Below are 27499 nucleotides of genomic sequence, written 5' to 3'. Positions count from 1 at the left end.
TTCATCTGCCCACCATTAAAATGATTGCAGCTAGACTCAGTGGCAGTAGATTTCTGCAGCATATTTGGCAAGTACAGAATCACAGTATATATAAAATAATATGCAAAGTGGTTGGAGGGAAGCTTCAGAATTGCAAAGATGTTTTTTTTACAAATTATGTGAGCAGACTGCAGTTCCCCTTAATATGGTAAGAATAAAAGAAAAATAATAGAATGGGTTCTGTAATTTGATGGCAAATTGGCCTGTTTTTGTAGGTATCAGAGATCCTAAAACAGGCCTGATCCTGATCCTTGCAGGCATTTTGCCTTGTTTATATGCTGGTGCTGCATGGGAAATAGCTGCCTGCTTAGCCCCAATACATCTGGTGTGAACGAGCCTTTAATAAATACAAACAACATCTTCCAAGTGCTAGAACAGAAGAGAAAGGTAAAACCAGTATTTTTATGTGTGAGGTGAATGAAAGATCCTTTCGAATTGGGACCTGACACTTACTGATTCTCACACTTGTTTGTGTAGGAATCTTTGCTGTTCTTGATGACTAAGCCTTGGGCTAATTTTAAGTTCTAAAAGCTGTTATGTTGTGGGAAACTGCAGTCCTTACTGACTAAACTTCGGGCTGCAGAACTTGGGCACAAGCGTAGCATGACCCAGGCGTTGGCGATGGAAATCCAATCTCTTAGGGAGGAGCTTTCTACTCTTTTTAGAGACGAAATTCGGGCCCAGCTGCGGCATGTATCCCATAAACTCTACGAGTTCGGGAACAAATGCAGGAGCCTCCTGGCCAGGCCTCTTAGACATCAGAGCACGTCCGGTTATGTCCACAAGCTCCACACCACCACCCCAGGCCCACCGACCATTTTTTCCTTTAAGATAGATGCTTTCAGGGACTACTACGCCCAACTCTACCAACTCCCTCCCCAGGTCGACGTCCACATAGAAAGCGGAACTTCTCTTGCAGTATTTAGATGAGGTGCAGTTTCCCCAGCTTACAACACAAATCAATGAGCAGTTAGATGCACCCATTACTCCAACGGAGATGACGTCGGTTATTAAGGACCTGCCAAAAGGCAAGAGCCTGGGACCTGGTGGCTTCACCAATGCCTACTACTGCAAACTCCTCCTCCTCCTCCCTCCTCCCTCCTCTTCCTCCTCGTTTTGCACAGAATGGCCCCAAACCTGGTCTTCTGGGGTCCCTCGGCGGCTGTCTCGGCTCCCCCCTGCAAGGACTCAACACCTTCATGCGAGCTCCCTCGCATGGTGTTGAGTGCTTGCGGGCGCGCTCTCATGATACAGCCGGCGGTCATAGCTGCTCACTGTATCACTCGGCCCCGCCCCCTGGCGCGCCGCATCATTGGATGTGATTGACAGCAGCGCGAGCCAATGGCTGTGCTGCTTTCAATCTATCCACTGTAACCAATCAACGGGCAGGCTGAGCGGCGAAGAGGATGTCGGGAGTGAGCGCGGGACTTTCGAGGGTTCAGGTAAGTAAAACGGGGGGGCTGGGGGGGGCGGTATTGTCGGATGTTTTTGCATTAAGGTGAAAAAACTTTTACCTTTACAACCCCTTTAAATGGATAGGGGCCTTATATAGCCACTCGGAAGCTAGAGTCAAGGTGAGTGGAACTCTCTCTGGCTCCTTCCCCATTTGGAATGGGACTAGGCAGGGATGCCCCCTATCCCCACTCATATTTGCTCTTACCCTCGAGCCATTGTTGAATATGATTTGCTTGAATCCTAACCTTAGGGGACTTGGGACTACGGAGCACAAATTGTCAGCTTATGCTGATGATGTCCTATTTTATGTGGCAGATCTGCTGATCTCCCTTCCTAATATTATGGCTGAGCTACAGAGATTCCACTCACTTTCAAATTTCAAAATTAACTATAGGAAGTCGGAGATTCTCCCCCTTGCCACTCCCCCTGAAATGTGTACTTGGTTACAAGCCTCCTTTTCCTTCACTTGGTGTCACTCTTCCCTAAAATATCTAGGAATTCATCTTCCGGCCCAATTCTCTTAACTATACACTAGTAATTATGTCCCCTTGCTTTCAACGATTCGGTCAGTCTTGCTAAAATTGGAACGTACCACTTTCTCTTGGATGGGCCAAGTCAGTATCTTAAAAATGAATGTGTTGCCACAGATTCTTTTCTACCTACAGATGGTGCCTATATCGTTGCCCAGGTCCTTCTTCTCGGCCCTCAACAGCCTTCTTCTAAAATTTATCTGGCAGGGGCGGAGCCCCCCGGGTGGCCCTTCGCACCCTGCAAATGCCCTAAGAGATCGGGGGGATTTGGGGATTCCATCCCTCTGTAGATATTACGAAGTAGTTGCATTGCAGTGGATATTGAACTGGCACCATAATGTACACACTAAATTATGGATCCCCATAGAGAAATTCCTGGCTGGACGCAATCTATCCCACTCTCCTTGGCTCTCCAGAGAACATTGGGGTCTTTCAGATTCTCTGTCCCCTGTCACCACCCATGCTCTGAAAATATGGGATGCTCTCAATACACAGGGGCTAATGTCTCCCCCTTGCTCCTTTTAAGAGGCTTCCCCTGGTTAATTCCTGGGGAACATCTCTCCTATTTTCATACATGGGCAAGGAACGGAGAGGTATCCCTGGACTGCCTCCGCGACCAATTTGGTTGCTTCCCGCTGGATGATTGGCGCTACAGACAGTTGCGTCATTTTATCCTCAGCTTGCCTCAGGGTATCAGACCCCCATCCTCCCTCACTTCATTTGAGAAGCTATGTATGTTGACTGCCCCCATTCCCCACTCAATCTCAGTCTTGTATGAGTTGGTGCAATCGGCAGAATCTAGGGGTAAGCCAGTCAGTATACGGGAGTGGGAGAGAGACTTGCAGCACGTTTACAGAGACTCAGTTGGACCACCTGTATCGCCTTACCCATGCGAGTGCTGTAGACACAAAGATGCAGGAAAATTGCTTCAAACTATTGACCCGTTGGTATAGAGTACCTGCTAACCTGGCTAGGATTATTCCAACAGTCTCTGATGCCTGCTGGAGAGGCTGTGGGCTGAAGGGCACTTACCTACATATTTGGTGGGAGTGCCCAAGGCTCTGGTCGTATTGGCAGGATATCAGGGCTCAGATCAAAGTGATCTTGGATATTGAGATGCCTGCCTCTCCCTTGGAGTTCTTGCTCCACATGCCATCTATTCCTCTAAGTCATTACCGCAAGTCGGTCCTACCTCATCTCCTGAATGCAGCCAGGCGCTTGATCCCTGTTCACTGGAGAACAGCCTATGTTCCTGGGCGAGCTGATTGGATACGCTTGATAAATAACATAATGGCTGCAGAGGAGTGGATGGCAACATGTAGGGACCGATATTAAAAGTTCTATGGGAATTGGGCCACTTGGAAACATTACACTTCCAGTGTATCCCAGTCCCCACAGCCTCAGGGCCCCATATATCCTTATAGTCGGGGAACTGATCTAGCTTAGTTTTGTTAAAGTCTGGGGCAGACCTGCCTGGTTCCGTGGAATATTTTTGGAATTATTATTCATCTTCTCAGTTATAGTGCTGGCTGTTGTGTTTCTTGTTTTTGTTTTGTTATTTAATTTGCTTTATTTTGTTTCTCTATCACTTTTATGCTTGATCCCTTCTCATCCTCCCCACACCCCTTTACCTATCCCGGACCATCCTGGTCCTCATAAACAAGTTTTACAACTGGGATCATAGCTATTGATTGGTATAATGCGGGTATAAGATTGTATTTCAACATGTATGATTTTCGATGGATATGCCAATACGCTTTGATTGCCAAATTCAAGTCTGTAACTTTTGCCTTCATGCCAGTTTGGGCTCTCAGTTTTCTGTTCTTTGTAAGCTCAATGTTTGTGAAAATCAAAATAAAGACTACTTAAAAGCTTTTTTTTTTTTTTTTTTTTTTTTATGTTGCATTTCAGAATATTTTAATTTCTTTTGGTTTGCAATACAGTACAGGTTCCTAATAAATGTCTTTTTTGCTTTGTGATCCTGTCTATAAAAAAATCATGCTTTTATATTTCCCTAAATTTGTAGTAACTTTCTTAACAGGCCCTGGCAGAGAAATGCAAGGAACTGGATAAGCTCAGCAATGAATGGACTTCACGGACATCTTTATTAACAAGCAGGCATACACAGGAAATCGCAGCAGAAAGAGAGAAGGTGTTGCAGGTTGGATTACATTTTGGCCTTTGAAACCATTTGAAATCTTCACCCATACATTGCCATGCTGTCTCTAGCAGCTTCTTTTTGTAGCCTGGAAGTCAGTGTACATTACTGGAGTTTCACTAATGGGCATCACACGTTGTGCTTTGTTATAAATTCTTAACTTCATAATAACCCTCCTTTTTGTTTCTAATCATATTTTATAAAACTTTTTTTTTTTTTTTTTTTAAGTTGTAAGAATTTTATAGTTGGATATCATCCATTTTTTTTCTAGCTTCAAACGCAATACCAGCTTCAGCATGAACAGCAAAAGAAAGAGCTGGAATCCTCGTACAACCGGACAATACAACATTTGGAAGGAAGGGTGTGTGAATTGGAAGCGGTTAATAAAGACTTGACAGAGAAGAAGTACAAATCTGAATCATGCATACGTGAACTTAAGGGGAAGCTTTCTGCAATGGAAGAGGTATACAGACTACTGTAAGAATTTTGTATGTTTGTGCAGCTAATGAATTACCCGATAGCTCTAATGTTGAGTTCAGTTTTTGAAAGACATGCAATAAATTGGGCATAACAATTTTTGCTTATGCACTGTAAGTTTTGATGGTACACATGCCATAGATCGTTGTGTGTAATGTCATAATTCTTTAATGTGCCAAAACTGTGACTTATAAAATCAAACAAAATAAAATTAGTGGATAACATTGGGCTTCATGGCAACTCCCTTCTTCCCTACCCATGGAGTTATGCCATCTGCAATGTTACTAGCTTTTGTCCAAGTATTTCCTGTGCTCTGAACTGAAATCTCAACTCTCTCAGCTGTTGTCTGTGAACTACAGTACCTAAGGTGGTAAAGCTGCTCCTTGATAGATACAGCACGGGGAGTGAGTGTTGTCACCCAAAGATACAGGTGTATCTGGCAGGATCTAAGGAACGATAGGCTGCAATATATAAAATTTTGGTTCTTGGGTTTACTGATGGTTTAAATCAGGGGTCTCCAAACTTTCTAAACAAAGGGCCAGTTTACTGTTCTTTAGACTTTAAGGGGCCGGACTGTGGCTGTTGGAAGTAGAAATTGTCCTGGCATCAGTGGGAGTAAACAATGTGTCTTTGGTATTAGGGGGAGGAAAAGTGCCCCGTTGGTGTCAGTGGGAGGAAAAGTGTCCCACCTTTGGTATCAGTGGGCTAAATAATGCCCCAGCCTTGGTAATAGTGGGGTGAAAGAAATAATGTATTGTATCAGTGGGAGGAAAAGTACCCCAAAGAACAGACAAAGGCAAGCAAAGAACTGCATCCGGCCCTTGGGCCACATTTTGGAGACCACTGGTTTAAATGAACATTTGCCTATTGAAAGTTTCTTATGTATCGGTCTTTTATTGCATGGTGCATTTTTCTTTTCATCAATGTGCTGCTTGTACAACATCCCTATGAGTATCAGCCAGGAGGTAAAAAAAACCTGTGCATTGAACTTTGTGAACCTCTACATACAAAATACTGTAAGCATTGATTACATAAGATCCATGCTGTAAATTCAGCCAGTCAGTGAATTTTTTGTTGAAAATACAACATGTTAGGAATGAATGATTGTGTGCAAGCAGACATAGTGGTGCAGTCTGAATCTGGGGCAGCTGTGCATGGCAACCAATTGGCGTCTGTCTTTTATTTTCAAAGGTTAACAGAACAAGCTGAAGATAGAAGCTGATTAGTTGCCATCCACAGCTGCTCCAGTTTCTTGTCTGCTCTAGTATTGATAAATTCCCCCTAGTATATTTGGTTAAATAGATTGTAAAATGTGGTTTCAGGAAAATTATAGAGCTAAACAAGAAGCTTCTTCCCTACGTCGGGAAAATTCTACTTTGGACTCTGAGTGCCATGAGAAAGAGAAACATCTAAACCAGTACAAGATGCGGACAGCTGTTCTAGAACAGGAAGTCAAGGATAAAGAGCAAGTAGTGTTACGAAGTACAGAGGCTTGTGAAAGCGCACAGGAGCACAAGGTATGTCTCCTATCAGATGCAGTGCATTTTCAGGTGTGCTTTACATGCATTCACACTCATTCCTAAAGAAGAAACAGAAAGCAAGGTTTGTTATTTGATGCACTGCACCTGCAAAACACAGAAGTGTGAATGTACCCAAATAGTGTTTTTTTTTTTTTTTTTTTGTTTTTTGTTTTTTTTGTCTGCATTCAAAATTATGTATAGCAAGTTTGAATCAAAACACATTCGATTTTGCCCATGTCTTTTGTGAAGAAGTTTGATATAAACTCGTACAACCACACCGATCCTGGTGAAAGCCAAGATGTGGATGTAAGCAAGAAGATTTCTTCTCTTAGTTACTACATGTAGATGCTGCCCATATCATTTGAGGGATAATATTCTAAGGCACACCCCATATAAATTATTCTTGGAAAAAAACATTGAACTATAATGCTTTTTTGTACATCAGAAAATGTGCAGTGTAAACAGAGACTTCAAACTTGAATTTTCAATGCCTAATGCAGGTAATTCTTTATTTCTTGCCATTTGCACATTGAAAGCAGAATTTATCATCAAGTAAATGACTAATTTCATACTCGATCTTTCCTGCATCTGCTGCAATGAATCACATTTATGTGATTAGGTTTTTTTTTGTTTTTTTTCCTTTTTAGAAAAAACTTGAAGAATCTCTTGAACAAAAGCAGCTGCAAATTGGAAAGCTTGAAACTACAGTAAAATCCCTCTCTGAAGAACTTATAAAAGTAAACTTTTCATTCCTGGTATATGCCATTATTTATGCTTAAAATGTCTTGACTTCATGGCCTTAATGATCAATTACAATTTTATCCTAGGCTAATGAAATCATTAAAAAATTACAAACTGATCTAAAGAAATTGGTGGACAAGATGAAACTGAAAAACGCTGTTACTATGAAGCAAGAGAAGCTTCTTGGAGAAAAGGAACAGCTTCTACAGAACGAGAGGCTGGAACTAACAAACGTGAAACACGCCTTAAAGATTAAGGAAGAGGAGGTAATATTGAGGGCAACAATATTTTACAAATTTATTACAACTTTGGTGTATTTAGATATCTTAATTCTATAGTACAGGGCACAGGCAGAGTATTTATTCACGTAGAGTTATAGGAGTGTACCTTTTTAGGTGACTAAACACTAGCAAAGCTTTAGGGGACATGCTCCATGGGTGCCTCCTGTAATACCCTAACCCATTCCTTGAGTCCTCTGTTTTGTGCTGGTGCCTAAATGTGATGGGCTTTTTTTTTTACATAACCCTTAGCTTAACTAGTTTATTTTTCTATTATCTTCAAATTCAGGTATTGTAGGAAGCTGCGGAATATTTTTCTTCCCCAGACTGCCACCATAGTAATAATAGTAATACAATCATAAAATCAGTTTACTTATTGAGAATTATGCTTACAAGAGTTAAAATTACGATAGTCTCATCAATACATGGAAGTTGGTAACATCAAATATGGCAGATACCCCACTTCTGGTCCAGCGTCTGACGTCCCTTCCTTTCATCATGTAGACTTTGATAAAGTCAAAGATACATGTTTTAATTTGATCACTGTTCTGATATTATTTAGGTGTTAGTTTTCGTATGATATGTGTTTACCCATCCAGGGGGATAGGGATATTCCAGCGGCTGGGGTTTTACTATATATGGTTTGTGTTAAGAAGGCACTAGGAATTACCAAAGAGCTGGATATTAGAATTTCAGTTTTTGTCCTCTCTTGCAGGCCTAACTCTGCCACCAGCTCTAGCTGCTATTTCATTATGTCAAACTGCAGATAACTGGACTAAGGCAATGAACAAACAACCTTGCATTTCATAATTGTACTGTTAAGAGCAATTACAGCAATTTTCTTTCTGCTCTGCTTTTTCGTGTAAATGCCCTAGAACAGGGATCTCTAAACAACAGCCCTCCAGCTGTTGCGGGACTACTCGTCCCATGATGCATTGTAAAATCTCGGACAATCACAGGCATGGCTAGGCATGAAGGGAATTGTAGTTCCTAAACAACTGGAGGGCCATAGTTTGGAGAACCCTGCCCTAGAACATGTCCTGAGACTAATTTCCAGAAAGACTCTAATCTCCAATCACAAGCACAAAATCTTATGGCTAAAAACTTGGACAGCTGAAGCTGCCTGCAAAAAACACCACACGTATACTTTTTCAAGGGAACCGTCTGATGAGGCACTTGACCAATTTAGTAAAGAGCTCACAGCGGAAGATCCAAAAACCCCCTTCATAGGCCCCCTAGCACTTCTAAGCAAGGAGCATCAAACTGGCTTCTACTTTAAAACCTAAGTTCAGCTCTTCCTTTCAGAGCAAGGCTTGAAAGGAAGGGCCCTTCCTTTCCTTGATGAATTTAATAAGGGGTTCCCCAAGTAGGCATTCACCATAGAAAGCCAAACGCAGAAGATGTATTTAACAAGTGGGTTCAAGAAAACACGCTTTTAACCACAAAATCCTGTGCATATAGAGATGAGTGACATTCTAGAGACTTGGCAAATAACATTCTCTAGAGCAGGGGTCTTTGTAAATTTGTCAATAAGACTTGGTTAGAAGGATTTGAAATAGAAGACATTAAAGATGTCTGTTCCTGAGATTTTCACAGGTTTCATGCTTCATGCTTGGGTTTCATGGCCAGAGCTGTCTCATTTTTCCTGTCCACTGGTTTTAAAGAAGGCATGTTGGAGGTTTGAAGCTATGCCCTTATATCATCAATCTAGGTAGATACACCTCTGTAGCCATCGGAAGGACCCAAACTATATAGGGTATGATCACCTAACCCAATGATTTTCACTGTATTCTGGAGCCACTACATCCTCGGTCAGCTTGTGCATCTGATCAGTGGTATCTTTAATCTGAGGAATGTAAGGTGTTTTTTTTTTTTTTTTTTTTTTTAAGGTGGTTTCGGTAAAGGCTCAAGCTGATTGTCTGCCTGGTTTGCGGTTATGTTCATACGTCCTTCTACACTTGGCGACATGCGCTTTGACCTCACTAAAGAGAATATAAACTTAATTTCTCTGTGTGTAGTTTTAAATCTGAGGTGCTGTCACCATTGAATGTTTCTGGAGCCTTTCTAAACTCTTGATATCACGCATCAGGGTCTCTAGCTGGGCTTTCTGGGGTTTTTTATGTTGAGAGTTTAGCCTATTGAGTGTGCCCTAATTTAAACATTTGCAAATCTTTAAAACCGTAAGCGGATCATCTTTCTTGTCATTAGCATGGAAAAACGAATCAATTTTGGCTTCAATAGTGGGACTAGATTGGGAGCCAGAGATCAACAATTCACTGAGCTTTTTTAGTAGTTTCTGTATGAAGTGAGCTCAAATGACAAAGTACAGAAATTTGGTGAATGATCCAAGAGGGATCTAAACCCAGTGGATGCATGGGAAAGGTATTACAAGAGAGATTGTGGGATGAAAATGAGGTGGTCTATACAAGAATGAGACTGGTGTGCCTTTAAAATAAACTGCCTTCATACTAAAGGAAACTAAAAAACAAAACAAACATGTTGTACTTGCCTGCTCTGTGCAATGGCTTTGGCCTTGTCCTCACTGGCTGTGATTGACAGCAGCAGGAGCCAACGAGTGGTACGAGAGCCTCTGCTTACATGCACATCGCTGGATCGAGAACAGGCTCAGGTAAGTATTGGGTTGGGTGGAAGCAAACTACGTGCACACAGATGGTTTTTTTACCTTCATGCATACTATGCATGAAGATAGAAAACCATCAGCATTTACAACCACTTTAAGATTCTTTTAACCTTGTAGAAGTAATCGACAGACTATTTAAATCCTAATTGTTAAAAACAAATGAGAAAAAAATGTGGAGTACCATTCATTCATTCCTTTATGCAAGTCTCACAAAGAAACTAAATCTTGTTTTGAAAAATAATCTTAAATGCAGATGTGCTATCCTTCACCGACAGTTATGCATTAATCCAGGAACCTTTCAAAAATGGTTCAGATCAGATTTTTTTTTTTTTTTTTTTTACATTTTTTTTTTTTTTTTTTTTACATTTTTTTTTTTTTTCCTTCTTTAAGAAAAAAATAACCTTGCTACCCAAAAATAAAAGCTTATCCGTGTCACCTTTTGAGATGCCCTTTTTAGGATGGGAATTTTCATGACATGGCTATCCTTTACAGACAAACACTTGAGTATGAAAGGATAGATGATTAAATTAATGTTGCTGTTTTAGATTTTTCTTCACGCCAGGTTTACCTTTTCTTCATTACTTGGACCATTATTGACCTGTAATAAGCGTGTGAATACCAAGTGTTGGTCAGCTGCTAAATGTTTTTTTAATCTGTAGTTTAAAATTAAGTTGGGTTTTAAGATGTGTATGTCACTTTAAGTATGTGTGTGATTTACTGTAATAATTTCACTACTATTTAGGCCAGTTAGTATAGATCTCTATATACTTCTGACGCTACAGCAGAAGTTGCGGGTATCATACACTGAAGCTACACTGTTGCTTGTCCCCGCCCTTCCTCTCCCTTTGCCCATTTAATGAACGCTTTGGTTACTATGTATCTATTCATTGAAGACAAACCATTCTTTCACTGTCAATGGACAAGGGAAGAGGAGTGGTGGAGAAACAATATGGTGTGGCTTCCGTGCCTGAGAGCCTATAGTTTAGAGCCATACTTGCTGTACATTGCTGAACAAAATATTACCATTGCCTCACACATACTTAAAGTGACATACACCTCTTAACATTTTACGTATGTTTCTACTGCAGATTAATAAAATAAAAAAATTTAAAAAAAAAAGTGTTCTGCTTTAAGCATGCTGTGCTTTGAGCATGCACCTTTAAAAACAGGTCAGTAATGACAGCTCCTTTTTAATGCCCTGGCATGGGGATGCGTTTAATAAACTAAAGAATCTTGTGCTTGTTGTAACTCCCTAGGAATTGCAGCAATCTAATATCTGAATACAAAATATATAACTTCAGTACAAAAAGTAGGTGTGCTGCCCCTTTAGGAACTACCCTGTTTCCCCGAAAATAAGACCTAGCGTGATGGTCGGTGATGGCTGCAATATAAGCCCTACCCCCCAAATAAGCTCTACCCTGTTTCCCCGAAACTAAGCCCTACCTTGAAAATAAGACATACAAGGACTTTAACTAGGGCTTATTTGGGGGGTAGGGCTTATATTGCAGCCATCACCGACAATCACGTTAGGTCTTATTTTCGGGGAAACAGGGTATAAATCAAAATTTCATATAATAAATTCATAGGTGTGTATATCTTGAAGTGCCAATAAACATCAAGTTCTCAAAATTTATAATAAAACACCAATAATGTGCATATGTTCAAAATCATAAGTGTACATAATCATCCCAATTATCATAGTTATTATAAATCATGACGATTATGTACACTTATGATTTTGCACTTATGCACTTTATTTGTGGTTTTATTATGCATTTTTAAGATTATGAGCACTCTATGATGTTTATTGGCACCTATGAATTCACACCTATGAATTATTTATTGTATCATTTTTTTTTTCAGAATTTTTAAAGGGACAGCACGCCTACTTTTTGTATTTTTGTGTGTGCGGCACCCAGGAGCCCCAGCTGCTGTGTAATTGTACCCATATGAATAAAAAATACAAAATATGCTTTATACAGGTGTACACATTTAAATGCCAGTGCTTGTGTTCACCTACATATTGGTGTATTTTTCCAAACAGACAAGTTTGTTATGCTTGGTAAATATGCCTACTAAACTTGATACCCCTTCAGACTGGTGTTTACGAGATTCAATATTTTTTTTTTTTACTTTTATTTATACTTTGTGTATGTCTAATTATTTTTTTTTCTTCTATCTACACCTGTTTCAAAAACAATGCCTTTCTTAGGTTTTAAAGATACAAGAAAAGCTAGATAACACAGTTGAGAAATTGGAAGAGAGCAAGCAGCTGCTGAAAACTAATGAGAATGGCAAGTGTTACAAAACTATTTGTTATGGCATTATTTACTGTTAAATGAGGGATGGTGTCTCTTGATGCTCTTGACTATATTGACTTGTTTCCTGTAAAACATATATTTTTTTTAATTTTGTCAGGCAGATATGCAGTTTTTCTTGCTTTTTTCCCTAGCATTGTCTACAGAAAAACAGTTTGACAGTAATGTAAATGTTCTATACCAAGCTAATTTTTATTAAAAAAAAAACAAATCTGCATATGCTTTCTGCCTTGTCGAGGCCTGCAAAGGTGTGTAGCCTGATTTTCCAACTAGGTTGTAGCGTTGAAATGACACCAGATGACATTTTATCTTGGCATTTACAATTCATTGGGCTGCCTAATTGATCTTGAAAGCAAGTACTTGATTTTTAGAAAGGAAGAGTGTCTTGTTTATGACGGTTTAATATGTAATTCAAAATTGTGACATTTATACATGCATCTGGTGTATGAGTGGAATGTGTATCTATTGATCCTTGTGGGCTCTGTTCACAAAGAGTGAGAGAAATTAGGTCTGAATTGAAAATATTAAAATTTTTTCTTTTGTAATGTTGCTTCAAAAGATATGAATTCGTATGTTATCCCTGTGCAATATGTTAAGTCAAAGAATCCATTTTTACAAAAGTGCATGTGTGCTGCTGGCAGCAAAACAGACATTGTGAACCCTGCTGATTTATCATAAGTAATTTGTAGCATGGCTGAGGCTCGATTCACACAGGGGCAACACGACTTCAACGCGACTTTGCAACGCGACTTCAACCCGACTTCAACACGACTTGTGGATCCGACTTTCAATGAACGGGGATCCGACTTGGATCCCCGCCACTGTGTTTGGTATGAATCTTTAGGGGGAACTCCGCGCCAAATTTTAAATAAAAATCCGGCATGGGTTCCCCCCCCAGGGGCATACCAGGCCCTTGGGTCCGGTATGGATCTTGAGGGGAACCCCCCTACGCCGAAAGGACGGCGTGGGGGTCCCCCCAATCCATACCAGACCCTTATCCGAGCACGCAGCCCGGCCGGACAGGAATGGGGGTGGGGACGAGCGAGCGCCCCCCCCTCCTGAACCGTACCAGGCCGCATGCCCTCAACATGGGGGGGTTGGTGCCTTGGGGGAGGGGGGCGCGCTGCGGCCCCCCCACCCCAAAGCACCTTATCCCCATGTTGATGAGGACAAGGGCCTCTTCCCGACAACCCTGGCCGTTGGTTGTCGGGGTCTGCGGGCGGGGGGCTTATCGGAATCTGGGAGCCCCCTTTAATAAGGGGGCCCCCAGATCCCGGCCCCCCACCCTATGTGAATGAGTATGGGGTACATGGTACCCCTACCCATTCACCTAGGGGAAAAAAGCGTCAATAAAACAAACAGTACACAGGTTTTTTAAAATAATTTATTAGGCAGCTCCGGGATCTTCTTCCGACTTCGGGGGTCCTCTTCCGACTTCGGGGGTCTCTCCGCCGTCTCCTCCCGGTGTCCGCATCTTCTGCCGGCTCCTCCGCTATCTTCTGCAGCTCAATTGCTAGCGGTGGTCCGGACTTCTGCCTTCTTCTTTTCTTCCAGAGATGTTGACACGACGCTCTCTCCAGCTGGAATGGTCTCTGAACGCTCCGCAACGGACTTATATAGGCGGTGACCCCGCCCCCTTATGAGGTCACTGTCCCAGGGCATGCTGGGGCTGTGCCGTCATAAGGGGGCGTGGTCATCACCCGGTGACCACGCCTCCTAAAACGTCACAGACCCAGCATGCCCAGGGACTGTGACGGCATAAGGGGGCGGGGTCACCGCCTATATAAGTCCCTTGCAGAGCGCACAGAAACCATTCTGGCTGGGGAAAGCGTCGTGTCAACATCTCTGGAAGAGAAGAGGGAAGAAGATGATCCAGAGGTCCGGACCACCGCTGGCAAAAGAGCGCCAGAAGATAGCGGTGGAGCCGGCAGAAGATGCGGACACCGGGAGAAGACGCCGGAGAGACCCCCGGAGTCGGAAGAAGATCCCGGAGCTGCCTAATAAATTATTTTAAATACCTGTGTACTGTGTTTTTTATTGACGCTTTTTTCCCTAGGTGAATGGGTAGGGGTACCATGTACCCCATACCTATTCACATAGGGTGGGGGGCCGGGATCTGGGGGCCCCCTTATTAAAGGGGGCTCCCAGATTCCGATAAGCCCCCCGCCCGCAGACCCCGACAACCAACGGCCAGGGTTGTCGGGAAGAGGCCCTTGTCCTCATCAACATGGGGACAAGGTGCTTTGGGGTGGGGGGGGCCGCAGCGCGCCCCCCTCCCCCAAGGCACCAAACCCCCCATGTTGAGGGCATGCGGCCTGGTACGGTTCAGGAGGGGGGGGGGCGCTCGCTCGTCCCCACCCCCATTCCTGTCCGGCCGGGCTGCGTGCTCGGATAAGGGTCTGGTATGGATTGGGGGGGACCCCCCACGCCGTTTTTTCGGCGTAGGGGGTTCTCCTCAAGGTCCATACCAGACCCAAGGGCCTGGCATGCCCCTGGAGGGGGAACCCATGCCGGATTTTTATTTAAAATTTGGCGCGGAGTTCCCCTCAAGATCATTTGAGCACAAGTCGCATGCCAAAGTCGGATCATGCGAGACGGCGATCCGACTTCAATGATAGTCAATAGGCTGAAGTCGGATCAAAGTTGGATCAAAGTAGTACAGGGAGTACGCTCTGAAGTCGGAGCGACTTCAGTAGTGTCTATTAAGACGCTAGCGTTAACTCCCATTGAAACTATTTCTGGAGCGACTTGGGGCGACTTGAGGACGTACAAGTCGGATCCCAAGTCGCCCCAGTGTGAACCGAGCCTTAGTGTTTTATTTATGTATTTTTTTTATTAAAAACACACGCATGACATATGCTTGTTGCTGTATGTTGCAACAGTATTTATCTTTATTAAAAAATCTGAAACATGTTCGGGTCAGAGGCCCATATCTGTTGTTTCGTCATCCCTCTAAGATATTTACAGTTACATTTTTTTAGATGTGCACATGGCCCAGAGGGAAATTTTATTTATGTATTTATTTCTTATCTTAAATGCTAGCAGTCCAGGAATGGAGACAGCTCACTTGTGTCTTGCATCCTGACTACTCTGTTTGACATTGCCTACCAAATGAGTGTTCCAGATTTTAATTCAGACATTAATATAGGTCATTGTTCGCCCTACTTGTTTTTTGCATGTAATCCAACGATTCTGGGGCATACATGCACATTTAATCGGTAACAACCATTGGCCACATTAGTTGCTTATTTCCTGGCACACTTTAGAGTGATGACAATCCTTTACATTAGCCCATTAAAAAGACCAGCCTCGGGTGATAAACAATCATGAAGCGAATCCTTCCGCTTAAGCTGTACCTCTTAGTTTCAACCCTCTCTCCTTCAGAACCCTCTAAACTACACGCAGCGGATCACATTTCTCAGCTTCTGGGATGCAGGGTGCGGGGGATCTGCGGTTACACACAGAGCTGAGTGTAATCTGAGACCTGAGTGAAAGGGAAAGGACACACCCCCCTCTACACAGCCTTTCTGGGAAACATGCACATGGTCAGTTCAATGAGGCAACCATTTCCTGTGTGCTAGGGAGAGGGAGTGTCACCATGAAATGCTCTGTGTTGTAAGAAACTGCCAGAAGTGATGCATGCAGGTTGCATTAATTGAGGCAGGTGCACACTATATGAGGATATGCTTTACCTTGCATTGCAAAGGCTTTAAAGTGGTTGTAAACCCTTACATATACCCAGTGAGGTGACCAGCCTCAGGTGATACACTAGGGGTGCAACGGATCAAAAATCTCACGGATCGGATCGATCCTCGGATCAGAGTCACGGATCGGATCGATCCTCGGATCAGCATAAAAAAAAAAAAAACAAAAAAAAACAAAAAAAAAAAAACACACAAATCTTGTTACACCCACCGGAGTTTTAGATTTAAAAGCCATTTTCAACACAAAACCGAGCTTATATGCATAAATACAGTATTTGTGCATATAAGCTCAGTTTTGTGTTGAAAATGGCTTTTAAATTTAAAACTCCGGTGGGTGTAACAAGATGTCCGCTTGCCCCCTTCTCACTCTATCATTATTGTACTGTGCAGGAGTGTGGGGTGTAGCAAGATGGCGGCGACGAAATGTCACTTCCTGTCGAGACAGCGGCCACTTCCGGGTGTACCAAGATGGCCGCCGGCTCCGGAGCTAGGCCGAAGCCGGGGCCTTTCCTATGGCTGAGGCCCGAAAAGTGCTCCGCGGATCGCGGGTGTGCCGATCCGCGGAGGGTGATCCGTACGGATCACGGATCGGCAACGATCCGTTGCACCCCTATGATACACAGAGAGGAAACAAATCCTCCTTTATAAAGTGCACCTGTTTATCTGCAGCCATCTATCTTCTAAAGCCGTTCAAAGTCCAGAATGTATAGAGCCTGTCTGAGCGTTCAGAAAACAGATGGTGGGGGAGCTGATTGAAGGAAAGTGATACACCCCCTTCACAAAGCACACAGCAACAGACTGAGGTTGTCAATCACAGGCGGTGCGGTAGTACTCCCTCCCTGTCATCTTTTTTTCTTGATGTCAGGAAAATCTGTCAGAAGTGACTTATGCAGATAGCAGAGGAACAAGACAGCAGACAGAAATGACACTTAGTGCTCTGGATTGAGACAAGTACACACTATATATATATATATATATATATATATATATATATATATATATATATATATATATATATATATATATATATATATATATATATATATATATATACACATATACATATATACACACAACATACCAAGTTAGATAATAGATTTAAAGTGTTACTACACCCACTTCCTCACCCCAATCTCTGTGTGAATAGTACAGAGTCCTAGGAGCCCTCTGCACATGCTCAGTTTGGTGTGTGTATAGCTACAGCGTTTTTTTTGGAAGGGTGCATGTGATCGGCACAGGGTCAATCAGCACTGTCCAGACAGAGGGTCAGGGGTTATGCAGTCTCACAGGACAGTCAGAGCAGTCTAAAAACGTCTCCTACAAGCTTTAACCTGTGCTCGGCCAGACACTGATAGAAGTCACAAGACTGCTATATACTGCTGATGAGAAAAGGTATTTAGCAGTTTATATTTAGTAAAATAATTGCATTTCTATGTTCTTTTTACTGTGGGAGACCATAGATAGTGAATACAGGGTCCTAAGTTTAGTAACACTTTATAGCCCTGGCTGTTGTATTTTCTATATTATAAAACTTTTAAATGCCATATAATTTCGGTCTCTATTTTGTAGCAGAATCAAATGTTTGACTTTTTCTGAAATGACAAGTAAATTGAATTGGTAACGAAAATTCATATATATATTATTGTCTCTAGTAATTTCTTGGCTTAACAAGCAGCTAAATGAGAACAAAATTGCATCTCTACAAGGACCACAAGCATTGCTTGAAATGCCCAGCTCACTACAAACCTCCAGTCCAACTTCAAATATTGGCACATTACAAACCAACCAGGTATTTATTTTTCTTTTGTATCCAACAATAAATTTTATAGGCTATATTTTTCTGTTCTGCTGTTACGGAGTTGTTAAGCATTAGGGGTGCACATCTTCACTGGTCTCACGTTTCGATTACGATTATCCTGTGAACGATTTGAATCCACGATGCATCACCATTTACTGCCCATGGTTTTTATCAAAAACCCATATGGCCTTCAGTGCAACAATATCAGTGCAGCCTCACCAGTGCTGAGATTATACAGAGCAAGGATCTCCCGCTGTGACAGGGAGCATGGATTTAAATTGCAGCCACTGTCAACAAAGTCCTGCTTTTATAGACCTGATTCTATAATGCAGGTCACACTGATTAAATTTCCCGGCATTGGATCAGTGTGCTGTCTATCATAGTAGCCGGTGTAGGAGGCGGGACTTTGTTACAGCGGCTGCCAGGGCATTTCAGATCCAAGCTCCATGTGACACATTTAGGCATACGGAGGACGACTCTGACAGGGGCCGATGACATAATTGATGCGATCACAGTTCAGCCATTCTCTGCATCGATGCAGATTCGTTTTCCTATAGTGCCTACCTTTGTTTGCTGTTACATGGTACCTACACAGTAGCCTGACTAGCAAATCTGATTTTCTCAACTGCTCCGAAAATTCATTATGTCCAAACTGGAAGAGTAAAGCTGGCGGAAGGAAAGAAAATAGTTTGATTCCCCCCATCAACACGTTCAGTTTTGAAGGGGGAATTTCTCCCGCTGCATTTTTTTTTTAATGTTCTGCCAGCAGCGCATTTTTGTGTTCTGCCAGCAGGGAGCCTTCCCTGCTGGCAGAACATAATGATCACTTCTGGCTGCTTTAAAAAAATCTGACAGGCTGGTTATACTGAAGTTGATCGATGGATTGACTTAAGTATAACCAGCCTGCCCATACACGGATCAAATCTTGGAATGTCCCCGATGAACTGGCTGAGATTCGATCCATTTATGGCTGGTTTAACAATAAAGTTACAATGCAATTTGAAATGTTTCCATATTGTGTCTTGTGCCTTTTTATTGGTATACTTATCCTATCATAAAAAATAATTTATTCAGATAACTCGTTTTAAAAGATGTAATTATATTATAGTTTTTAGTATATTCATTATTTTTTTTTTTTCAATTTTTTTGCCTATATATTATTAAAATAATAATAAAGTTTTTAAATGCAAACCAAGCAAGCTGTGCAGTAAAAATTAAATGGGCTTGAGATAGGATCATAACATGAAGTCTAGGTTCACACTGAATGCGGCTTAGGCTGACATCTGTGTGACTTCATGCACAGATGTCTATGACCTGCCAAATCGCACGACAAGTCACACCGATGTGAACTTGGCTTTAACGGCATTTTATTTGTGCAATGATTCACACACACATCCACTTCCTAAATCCCTGTCTGTTAGGTGTATCCTCAATACAGGGTCTGTTTGTAGACAAAACATAGAATCGCCTTCTTTCAAAGTCTGCATTTCAACATAATTGTTGCTGCTGCAACTACTCAATCGCTCTTGGCAATGTAATATATTGTTCTAACCCCTGCCGGTCACTGTGAAACTGTGACTGGACAGTTTGTTCTGTGAAATAAAAAAAAAAAACGTACTGAATAGGATTATTACATTAGCTGCATGCAATATTCTTTTATGTTTGTCCTTTAATGTCATACTTCTGTAACTGTTTGATATTTGTATTGCCTGTAAATTCTTGTTGGTTGTCAAACGCTTTTCTGTTATCTGATACTGATGAACATCTAATGAACAGATAAAACTATGTTGAGGTGTGGACTTGATATTTAAGGAAAACGCAAATTGCGTTAATTTATGTAACATTGAAAATTGCTTTATAGTCCGTTTTTGTAATTGTAGGTCAGTAAAACCTTTTATTTTGGCCTGCAGGCAGGGAAGATTTTCGATCAGTAACATACTAAAATGCAAAAAACGGGATTAATTTTTTGCACAGTGCTTGTAAACCAGACTCTTATGCCTTGTACACACGATCGGACATTCCGACAACAAAATCTATCGGATTTTTTCAGACGGATGTTGGCTCAAACTTGTCTTGCATGCACGCGGTCACACAAAGTTGTCGGAAAATCCGTTCGCGATGACTTAAAACACGTACGTCGGGACTGTAAAGGAGGCAATAGCCAATGGCTATTGTCTCTTAATTTATTCTGAGCATGCGTGGCACTTTGTGCATCGGATTTGTCTACACACGATCGGAATTTAAAGGATCGGATTATGTTGTCGGAAAATTTTATATCCTGCTCTCAAACTTTGTGTGTCGGAAATTCAGACGGAAAAAGTCCAATGGAGCCCACACGCGATTGGAATTTCCGACAACACAATCCGATCGCACTTTCTCTGTTGGAAAATCCGACCGTGTGTACAGGGCATTAGTATTACCTATATCTCAGTTGTACATTGTACAGTACTGGACACAGGCAAAGTTTTCATAGACTGTGTGGGTTCAGATGATTGGGCACCGGCAAAGCCTTTGAGGACATGCCTCCTATAACCCTACCCCATTCTGTAGCTAGTGTGTTAAGGTAATGGACATCTTCTTCACAGAGAAAATCACCATTTAGCTTTAACCATTTTTATTCTTTTTACCGCCAGGGTTCAGGTGCTTCCTCCCTCCCTATTGCCTTTAAAGAACTCCAGCTCTTCCACCCCAAAACAGATGAATTGTGCATGTAAAAGAATCAGAACCCCACTGTCAGTTTGTGTGTAACTTACCTTCTTTAGCAATGTACAGCAGGTTTCTGTGTCTGTGATCCCACTCCTCCCCCTGGCTGAATTTCAAAGTTCTCTGACTTCCTGTTTCCTTCCTTTTCCAGTCCTGATACTACATCTCCCACAATCCTTTGATCCTCTAGCTTCAAGGCGGGCTATGGGAGTCCCTTGTACCAGTTCTAGGAGTTGATGTGGGTGGGTCATAGGGTTACTGTGGGTGATGAAAGATGTACATGGGTCATACCTCTTCCTGTGTCATTCCTGCCTTGCATCATGCCAAAGAATAATGGCTTACTGCAAGACTACAGAGGAAGGGTTATTAGACCCTTTTCACACTGGGGTGCTTTTCAGGCATTTTATCGCTAAAAATAGCACCTGAAAAGCGCCTCTTAACCACTTGCCGACCGCCTAACGTATATATACGTCGGCAGAATGGCACGGGCAGGCAGAATCACGTACCTGTACGTGATCTGCCTCCCGCGGGCGGGGGGTCCGATCGGACCCCCCCCCGGTGCCATCGGTGGTCGGCATCTGACTGGGAGCGTCGGGAGGCGAGGGGGAGACCATCCGATCGTGGCCCCCCCCTCGCGATCGCTCCCAGCCAATGGGAATCCTCCTCTGCCTGTGTATAGTTTCACACAGGCAGAGGATGTGATGTCATCTCTCCTCGGTCTGGCAGTTTCCGTCCAGCGCCGAGGAGAGAAGACATGTAAGTGCACACAACACAAACACACACAGTAGAACATGCCAGGCATACTTTACACCCCCGATCCCCCCCCGATCGCCCCCCGATCCCCCCCCAATCACACCCCCCCCCCCCCCCCGTCACAAACTGACATTAGCAGTATTTTTTTTTTTTTTTTTTTTCTGATTACTGCACAGTGTCAGTTTGTGACAGTTACAGTGTTAGGGCAGTGAGTATTACCCCCCTTTAGGTCTAGGATACCCCCCTAACCCCCCCTAATAAAGTTTTAACCCCTTGATCACCCCCTGTCACCAGTGTCGCTAAGCGATCATTTTTCTGATCGCTGTATTAGTGTCGCTGGTGACGATAGTTAGAGACGTAAATATTTAGGTTCGCCGTCATCGTTTTATAGCGACAGGGACCCCCATATACTATCTAATAAAGGTTTTAACCCCTTGATTGCCCCCTAGTTAACCCTTTCACCACTGATCACCGTATAACTGTTACGAGTGACGCTGGTTAGTTCGTTTATTTTTTATAGTGTCAGGGCACCCGCCGTTTATTACCGAATAAAGGTTTAGCCTCCTGATCGCCCGGCGGTGATATGCGTCGCCCCAGGCAGCGTCAGATTAGCGCCAGTACCGCTAACACCCACGCACGCAGCATACGCCTCCCTTAGTGGTATAGTATCTGTACGGATCAATATCTGATCCAATCAGATCTATACTAGCGTCCCCAGCAGTTTAGGGTTCCCGAAAACGCAGTGTTAGCGGGATCAGCCCAGATACCCGCTAGCACCTGCGTTTTGCCCCTCTGCCCGGCCCACCCAAGTGCAGTATCGATCGATCACTGTCACTTACAAAACACTAAACGCATAACTGCAGCGTTCGCATAGTCAGGCCTGATCCCTGCGATCGCTAACAGTTTTTCTGGTAGCGTTTTGGTGAACTGGCAAGCACCAGCCCCAGGCAGCGTCAGGTTAGCGCCAGTACCGCTAACACCCACGCACGCAGCATACGCCTCCCTTAGTGGTATAGTATCTGATCGGATCAATATCTGATCCGATCAGATCTATACTAGCGTCCCCAGAAGTTTAGGGTTCCCACAAACGCAGTGTTAGCGGGATCAGCCCAGATACCTGCTAGCACCTGCGTTTTGCCCCTCCGCCCGGCCCAGCCCAGCCCACCCAAGTGCAGTATCGATCGATCACTGTCACTTACAAAACACTAAACGCATAACTGCAGCGTTCGCAGAGTCAGGCCTGATCCTTGCGATCGCTAACAGTTTTTTTGGTAGCGTTTTGGTGAACTGGCAAGCACCAGCGGCCTAGTACACCCCGGTCGTAGTCAAACCAGCACTGCAGTAACACTTGGTGACGTGGCGAGTCCCATAAGTGCAGTTCAAGCTGGTGAGGTGGCAAGCACAAGTAGTGTCCCGCTGCCACCAAGAAGACGAACACAGGCCCGTCGTGCCCATAATGCCCTTCCTGCTGCATTCGCCAATCCTAATTGGGAACCCACCGCTTCTGCGGCGCCTGTACTTCCCCCATTCACATCCCCAACCAAATGCAGTCGGCTGCATGAGAGGCATTTTCTTTATGTCCTCCCGAGTACCCCTACCCAACGAACCCCCCCAAAAAAGATGTCGTGTCTGCAGCAAGCGCGGATATAGACGTGACACCCGCTATTATTGTCCCTCCTGTCCTGACAATCCTGGTCTTTGCATTGGTGAATATTTTGAACGCTACCATGCACTAGTTGAGTATTAGCGTAGGGTACAGCATTCCACAGACTAGGCACACTTTCACAGGGTCTCCCAAGATGCCATCGCATTTTGAGAGACCCGAACCTGGAACCGGTTACAGTTATAAAAGTTAGTTACAAAAAAAAGTGTAAAAAAAAAAAAAAACACATACAAAAATATAAAATAAAAAAAAAATAGTTGTCGTTTTATTGTTCTTTCTCTCTATTCTCTCTCTATTGTTCTGCTCTTTTTTACTGTATTCTATTCTGCAATGTTTTATTGTTATTATGTTTTATCATGTTTGCTTTTCAGGTATGCAATTTTTTATACCTTACCGTTTACTGTGCTTTATTGTTAACCATTTTTTTGTCTTCAGGTACGCCATTCACGACTTTGAGTGGTTATACCAGAATGATGCCTGCAGGTTTAGGTATCATCTTGGTATCATTCTTTTCAGCCAGCGGTCGGCTTTCATGTAAAAGCAATCCTAGCGGCTAATTAGCCTCTAGACTGCTTTTACAAGCAGTGGGAGGGAATGCCCCTCCCCCCCCAACGTCTTCCGTGTTTTTCTCTGGCTCTCCTGTCTCAACAGGGAACCTGAAAATGCAGCCGGTGATTCAGCCAGCTGACCATAGAGCTGATCAGAGACCAGAGTGGCTCCAAACATCTCTATGGCCTAAGAAACCGGAAGCTACGAGCATTTTATGACTTAGATTTCGCCGGATGTAAACAGCGCCATTGGGAAATTGGGAAAGCATTTTATCACACCGATCTTGGTGTGGTCAGATGCTTTGAGGGCAGAGGAGAAATCTAGGGTCTAATAGACCCCAATTTTTGCAAAAAAGAGTACCTGTCACTACCTATTGCTATGATAGGGGATATTTACATTCCCTGAGATAACAATAAAAATGATTAAAAAAAAAAAAAAAATGAAAGGAACAGTTTAAAAATAAGATAAAAAAATAATAATAATAAAGAAAAAAAAAAAAAAAAAAAAAAAGCACCCCTGTCCCCCCTGCTCTCGCGCTAAGGCGAACGCAAGCGTCGGTCTGGCGTCAAATGTAAACAGCAATTGCACCATGCATGTGAGGTATCGCCGCGAAGGTCAGATCGAGGGCAGTAAGTTTAGCAGTAGACCTCCTCTGTAAATCTAAAGTGGTAACCTGTAAAGGCTTTTAAAGGCTTTTAAAAATGTATTTAGTTTGTCGCCACTGCACGTTTGTGCGCAATTTTAAAGCATGTCATGTTTGGTATCCATGTACTCGGCCTAAGATCATCTTTTTTATTTCATCAAACATTTGGGCAATATAGTGTGTTTTAGTGCATTAAAATGTAAAAAAGTGTGTTTTTTCCCCAAAAAATGCGTTTGAAAAATCGCTGCGCAAATACTGTGTGAAAAAAAAAAATGAAACACCCACCATTTTAATCTGTAGGGCATTTGCTTTAAAAAAAATATATAATGTTTGGGGGTTCAAAGTAATTTTCTTGCAAAAAAAAATTATTTTTTTATGTAAACAATAAGTGTCAGAAAGGGCTTTGTCTTCAAGTGGTTAGAAGTGTGGGTGATGTGTGACATAAGCTTCTAGATGTTGTGCATAAAATGCCAGGACAGTTCAAAACCCCCCCAAATGACCCCATTTTGGAAAGTAGACACCCCAAGCTATTTGCTGAGAGTCATGTTGAGTCCATGGAATAATTTATATTGTGACACAAGTTGCGGGAAAGAGACAATTTTTTATTTTTTTTATTTTTTTTTGCGCAAAGTTGTCACTAAATGATATATTGCTCAAACATGCCATGGGAATATGTGAAATTACACCCCAAAATACATTCTGCTGCTTCTCCTGAGTACGGGGATACCACATGTGTGGGACTTTTTGGGAGCCTAGCCGCGTACGGGACCCCGAAAACCAAGCACCGCCTTCAGGCTTTCTAAGGCCGTAAATTTTTGATTTCACTCTTCACTGCCTATCACAGTTTCGGAGGCCATGGAATGCCCAGGTGGCAAAAAAAACCCCCAAATGACCCCATTTTGGAAAGTAGACACCCCAAGCTATTTGATGAGAGGTATAGTGAGTATTTTGCAGACCTCACTTTTTGTCACAAAGTTTTGAAAATTGAAAAAAGAAAAAAAAAAATTTTTTTTCTCGTCTTTCTTTATTTTCAAAAACAAATGAGAGCTGCAAAATACTCACCATGCCTCTCAGCAAATAGCTTGGGGTGTCTACTTTCCAAAATGGGGTCATTTGGGGGGGGGTTTGTGCCACCTGGGCATTCCATGGCCTCCGAAACTGTGATAGGCAGTGAGGAGTAAAATCAAAAATGTACGCCCTTAGAAATCCTGAAGGCAGTGATTGGTTTTCGGGGTCCCGTACGCGGCTAGGCTCCCAAAAAGTCCCACACATGTGGTATCCCCATACTCAGGAGAAGCAGCTAAATGTATTTTGGGGTGCAATTCCACATATGCCCATGGCCTGTGTGAGCAATATATCATTTAGTGACAACTTTGTGCAAAAAAAAAAAAAAAAATTTGTCACTTTCCCGCAACTTGTGTCAAAATATAAAACATTCCATGGACTCAACATGCCTCAAAGCAAATAGCTTGGGGTGTCTACTTTCCAAAATGGGGTCATTTGGGGGGGTTTTATGTCATCTGGGCATTTTATGGCCTTCAAAACTGTGATAGGTAGTGAGGAGTAAAATCAAAAATGTACGCCCTTAGAAATCCTGAAGGCAGTGATTGGTTTTCGGGGCCCCGTACGCGGCTAGGCTCCCAAAAAGTCTCACACATGTGGTATCCCCATACTCAGGAGAAGCAGCTAAATGTATTTTGGGGTGCAATTCCACATATGCCCATGGCCTGTGTGAGCAATATATCATTTAGTGACAACTTTTTGTAATTTTTTTTTTTTTTTTTTTGTCATTGTTCAATCACTTGGGACAAAAAAAATGAATATTCAATGGGCTCAACATGCCTCTCAGCAAATTCCTTGGGGTGTCTACTTTCCAAAATGGGGTCATTTGTGGGGGTTTTGTACTGCCCTGCCATTTTAGCACCTCAAGAAACGACATAGGCAGTCATAAATTAAAGGCTGTGTAAATTCCAGAAAATGTACCCTAGTTTGTAGACGCTATAACTTTTGCGCAAACCAATAAATATACACTTATTGACATTTTTTTTACCAAAGACATGTGGCCGAATACATTTTGGCCTAAATGTATGACTAAAATTGAGTTTATTGGATTTTTTTTAGAACAAAAAGTAGAAAATATCATTTTTTTTCAAAATTTTCGGTCTTTTTCCGTGTATAGCGCAAAAAATAAAAACGGCAGAGGTGATCAAATACTATCAAAAGAAAGCTCTATTTGTGGGAAGAAAAGGACGCAAATTTCGTTTGGGTACAGCATTGCATGACCGCGCAATTAGCAGTTAAAGCGACGCAGTGCCGAATTGTAAAAAGTGCTCTGGTCAGGAAGGGGGTAAAACCTTCCGGGGCTGAAGTGGTTAAGCCACCCTAGTGTGAAAGCCCGAGTGCTTATACACTGGGGCGGTGCGCTTGCAGGATGGGAAAAAGTGTCCTGCAAGCAGCATCTTCGAGGTGGGAGCGGTGTATACACCGCTTCCACAAGGCCCTGCCCATTAAAATGAATGGACTGAAAAGCGTTTCGGCACTGCCACAACACGGGAGATATTAACCCTTTGGCCGCTAGCGGGGCTTGTTAAACCCCCCGGTTGAAAAGCATCACTATAACTAGCAACATTTTACCCCTAACACCCGCACTGCCCCAGTGTGAAAGGGATCTTATGGGTGGTTATTATGAAGGTTTTTGCATCATATGTAAATTAATGACACAGAGCAAGGCTTTGGGAGGATGGGATCTGAGCGGTGGGACTCCCCCTGTTCACACTGGTAGGCATATTTAACTGGGCAGGATTGAATTTGAATTGTGATCCATTCACTCCTGTCCAGCAGCAGCACAGCTAGCTTTCAGAACAGGCTGTGTATGAAGGAGTTTCCTTCTTGAATAAAGCTGTGATCTGTGAGGTGGGATTTGGGAGGTTTGGACTCTTCCTGTAGGTGTGACTGGGTAGGATTGAATGCTAATGAGGATGTATTCTATCCTGCCCACTACTCTGAGCTGTGAAGGAAGTTACATAATTTAGTCTCAAAGACTACAAGCGGGAATGTAGAAAGGACAGTCTATCAGCAGGCTATACAAAGTGTCACATGACACAAAGCCACAACTAAACCCAGAATAGCATGGGATCTTCAGACAACAGAGCAACGTGGTAAAGAGGTATGATCAATGCTGGGACTGCTCATTCCATTCAGTTCTAATGAAAATAAAGTTAAAATTCAGCTTTAAGGATGCCCTACAGGACATTATACACCTGGGTTGCTACGCTGCCCTTGTAGAAACACCCATATATTCCATACCCTACTCTGTGAGTACCCCAGAGGGAATTATACTCACACGTAGCTATGGCGAAGACCAGGCATAAAGGAGTTATTGCAAAACTACCGACGAACATTTGACGATGTGTCCTTACATCAGAACAGAAAATGTCTCTCACATTGGTCTATGTGTCCGATTCTAGCTCTTTCAGGTACAGAACAAGCGGCCTATTTGACAAAAGCAGGACTTTCTGCATCTGTTACA

General features: G+C 42.7%; 1 protein-coding gene across 2 annotated transcripts in view; it reads left to right on the top strand.

Moving 5' to 3' along the window:
- Positions 1-27499, top strand: part of LOC141146543 (spindle assembly abnormal protein 6 homolog) — a 126828-nt gene that overhangs the window by 73661 nt on the left and 25668 nt on the right. For both annotated transcript variants that reach the window (XM_073632965.1, XM_073632966.1), the window contains 7 exons: positions 4066-4185; positions 4454-4645; positions 5982-6176; positions 6827-6916; positions 7007-7186; positions 12052-12133; positions 17514-17650. In XM_073632965.1, coding sequence (XP_073489066.1) covers positions 4066-4185; positions 4454-4645; positions 5982-6176; positions 6827-6916; positions 7007-7186; positions 12052-12133; positions 17514-17650 — 996 coding nt within the window. The remainder of the gene's footprint in view (positions 1-4065; positions 4186-4453; positions 4646-5981; positions 6177-6826; positions 6917-7006; positions 7187-12051; positions 12134-17513; positions 17651-27499) is intronic.

The sequence above is a fragment of the Aquarana catesbeiana genome, linkage group LG01 (genome assembly GCF_042186555.1).
Source record: "Aquarana catesbeiana isolate 2022-GZ linkage group LG01, ASM4218655v1, whole genome shotgun sequence".
Lineage (NCBI taxonomy): Eukaryota > Metazoa > Chordata > Amphibia > Anura > Ranidae > Aquarana > Aquarana catesbeiana.
This window is presented reverse-complemented; position numbering and strand designations above follow the sequence as displayed.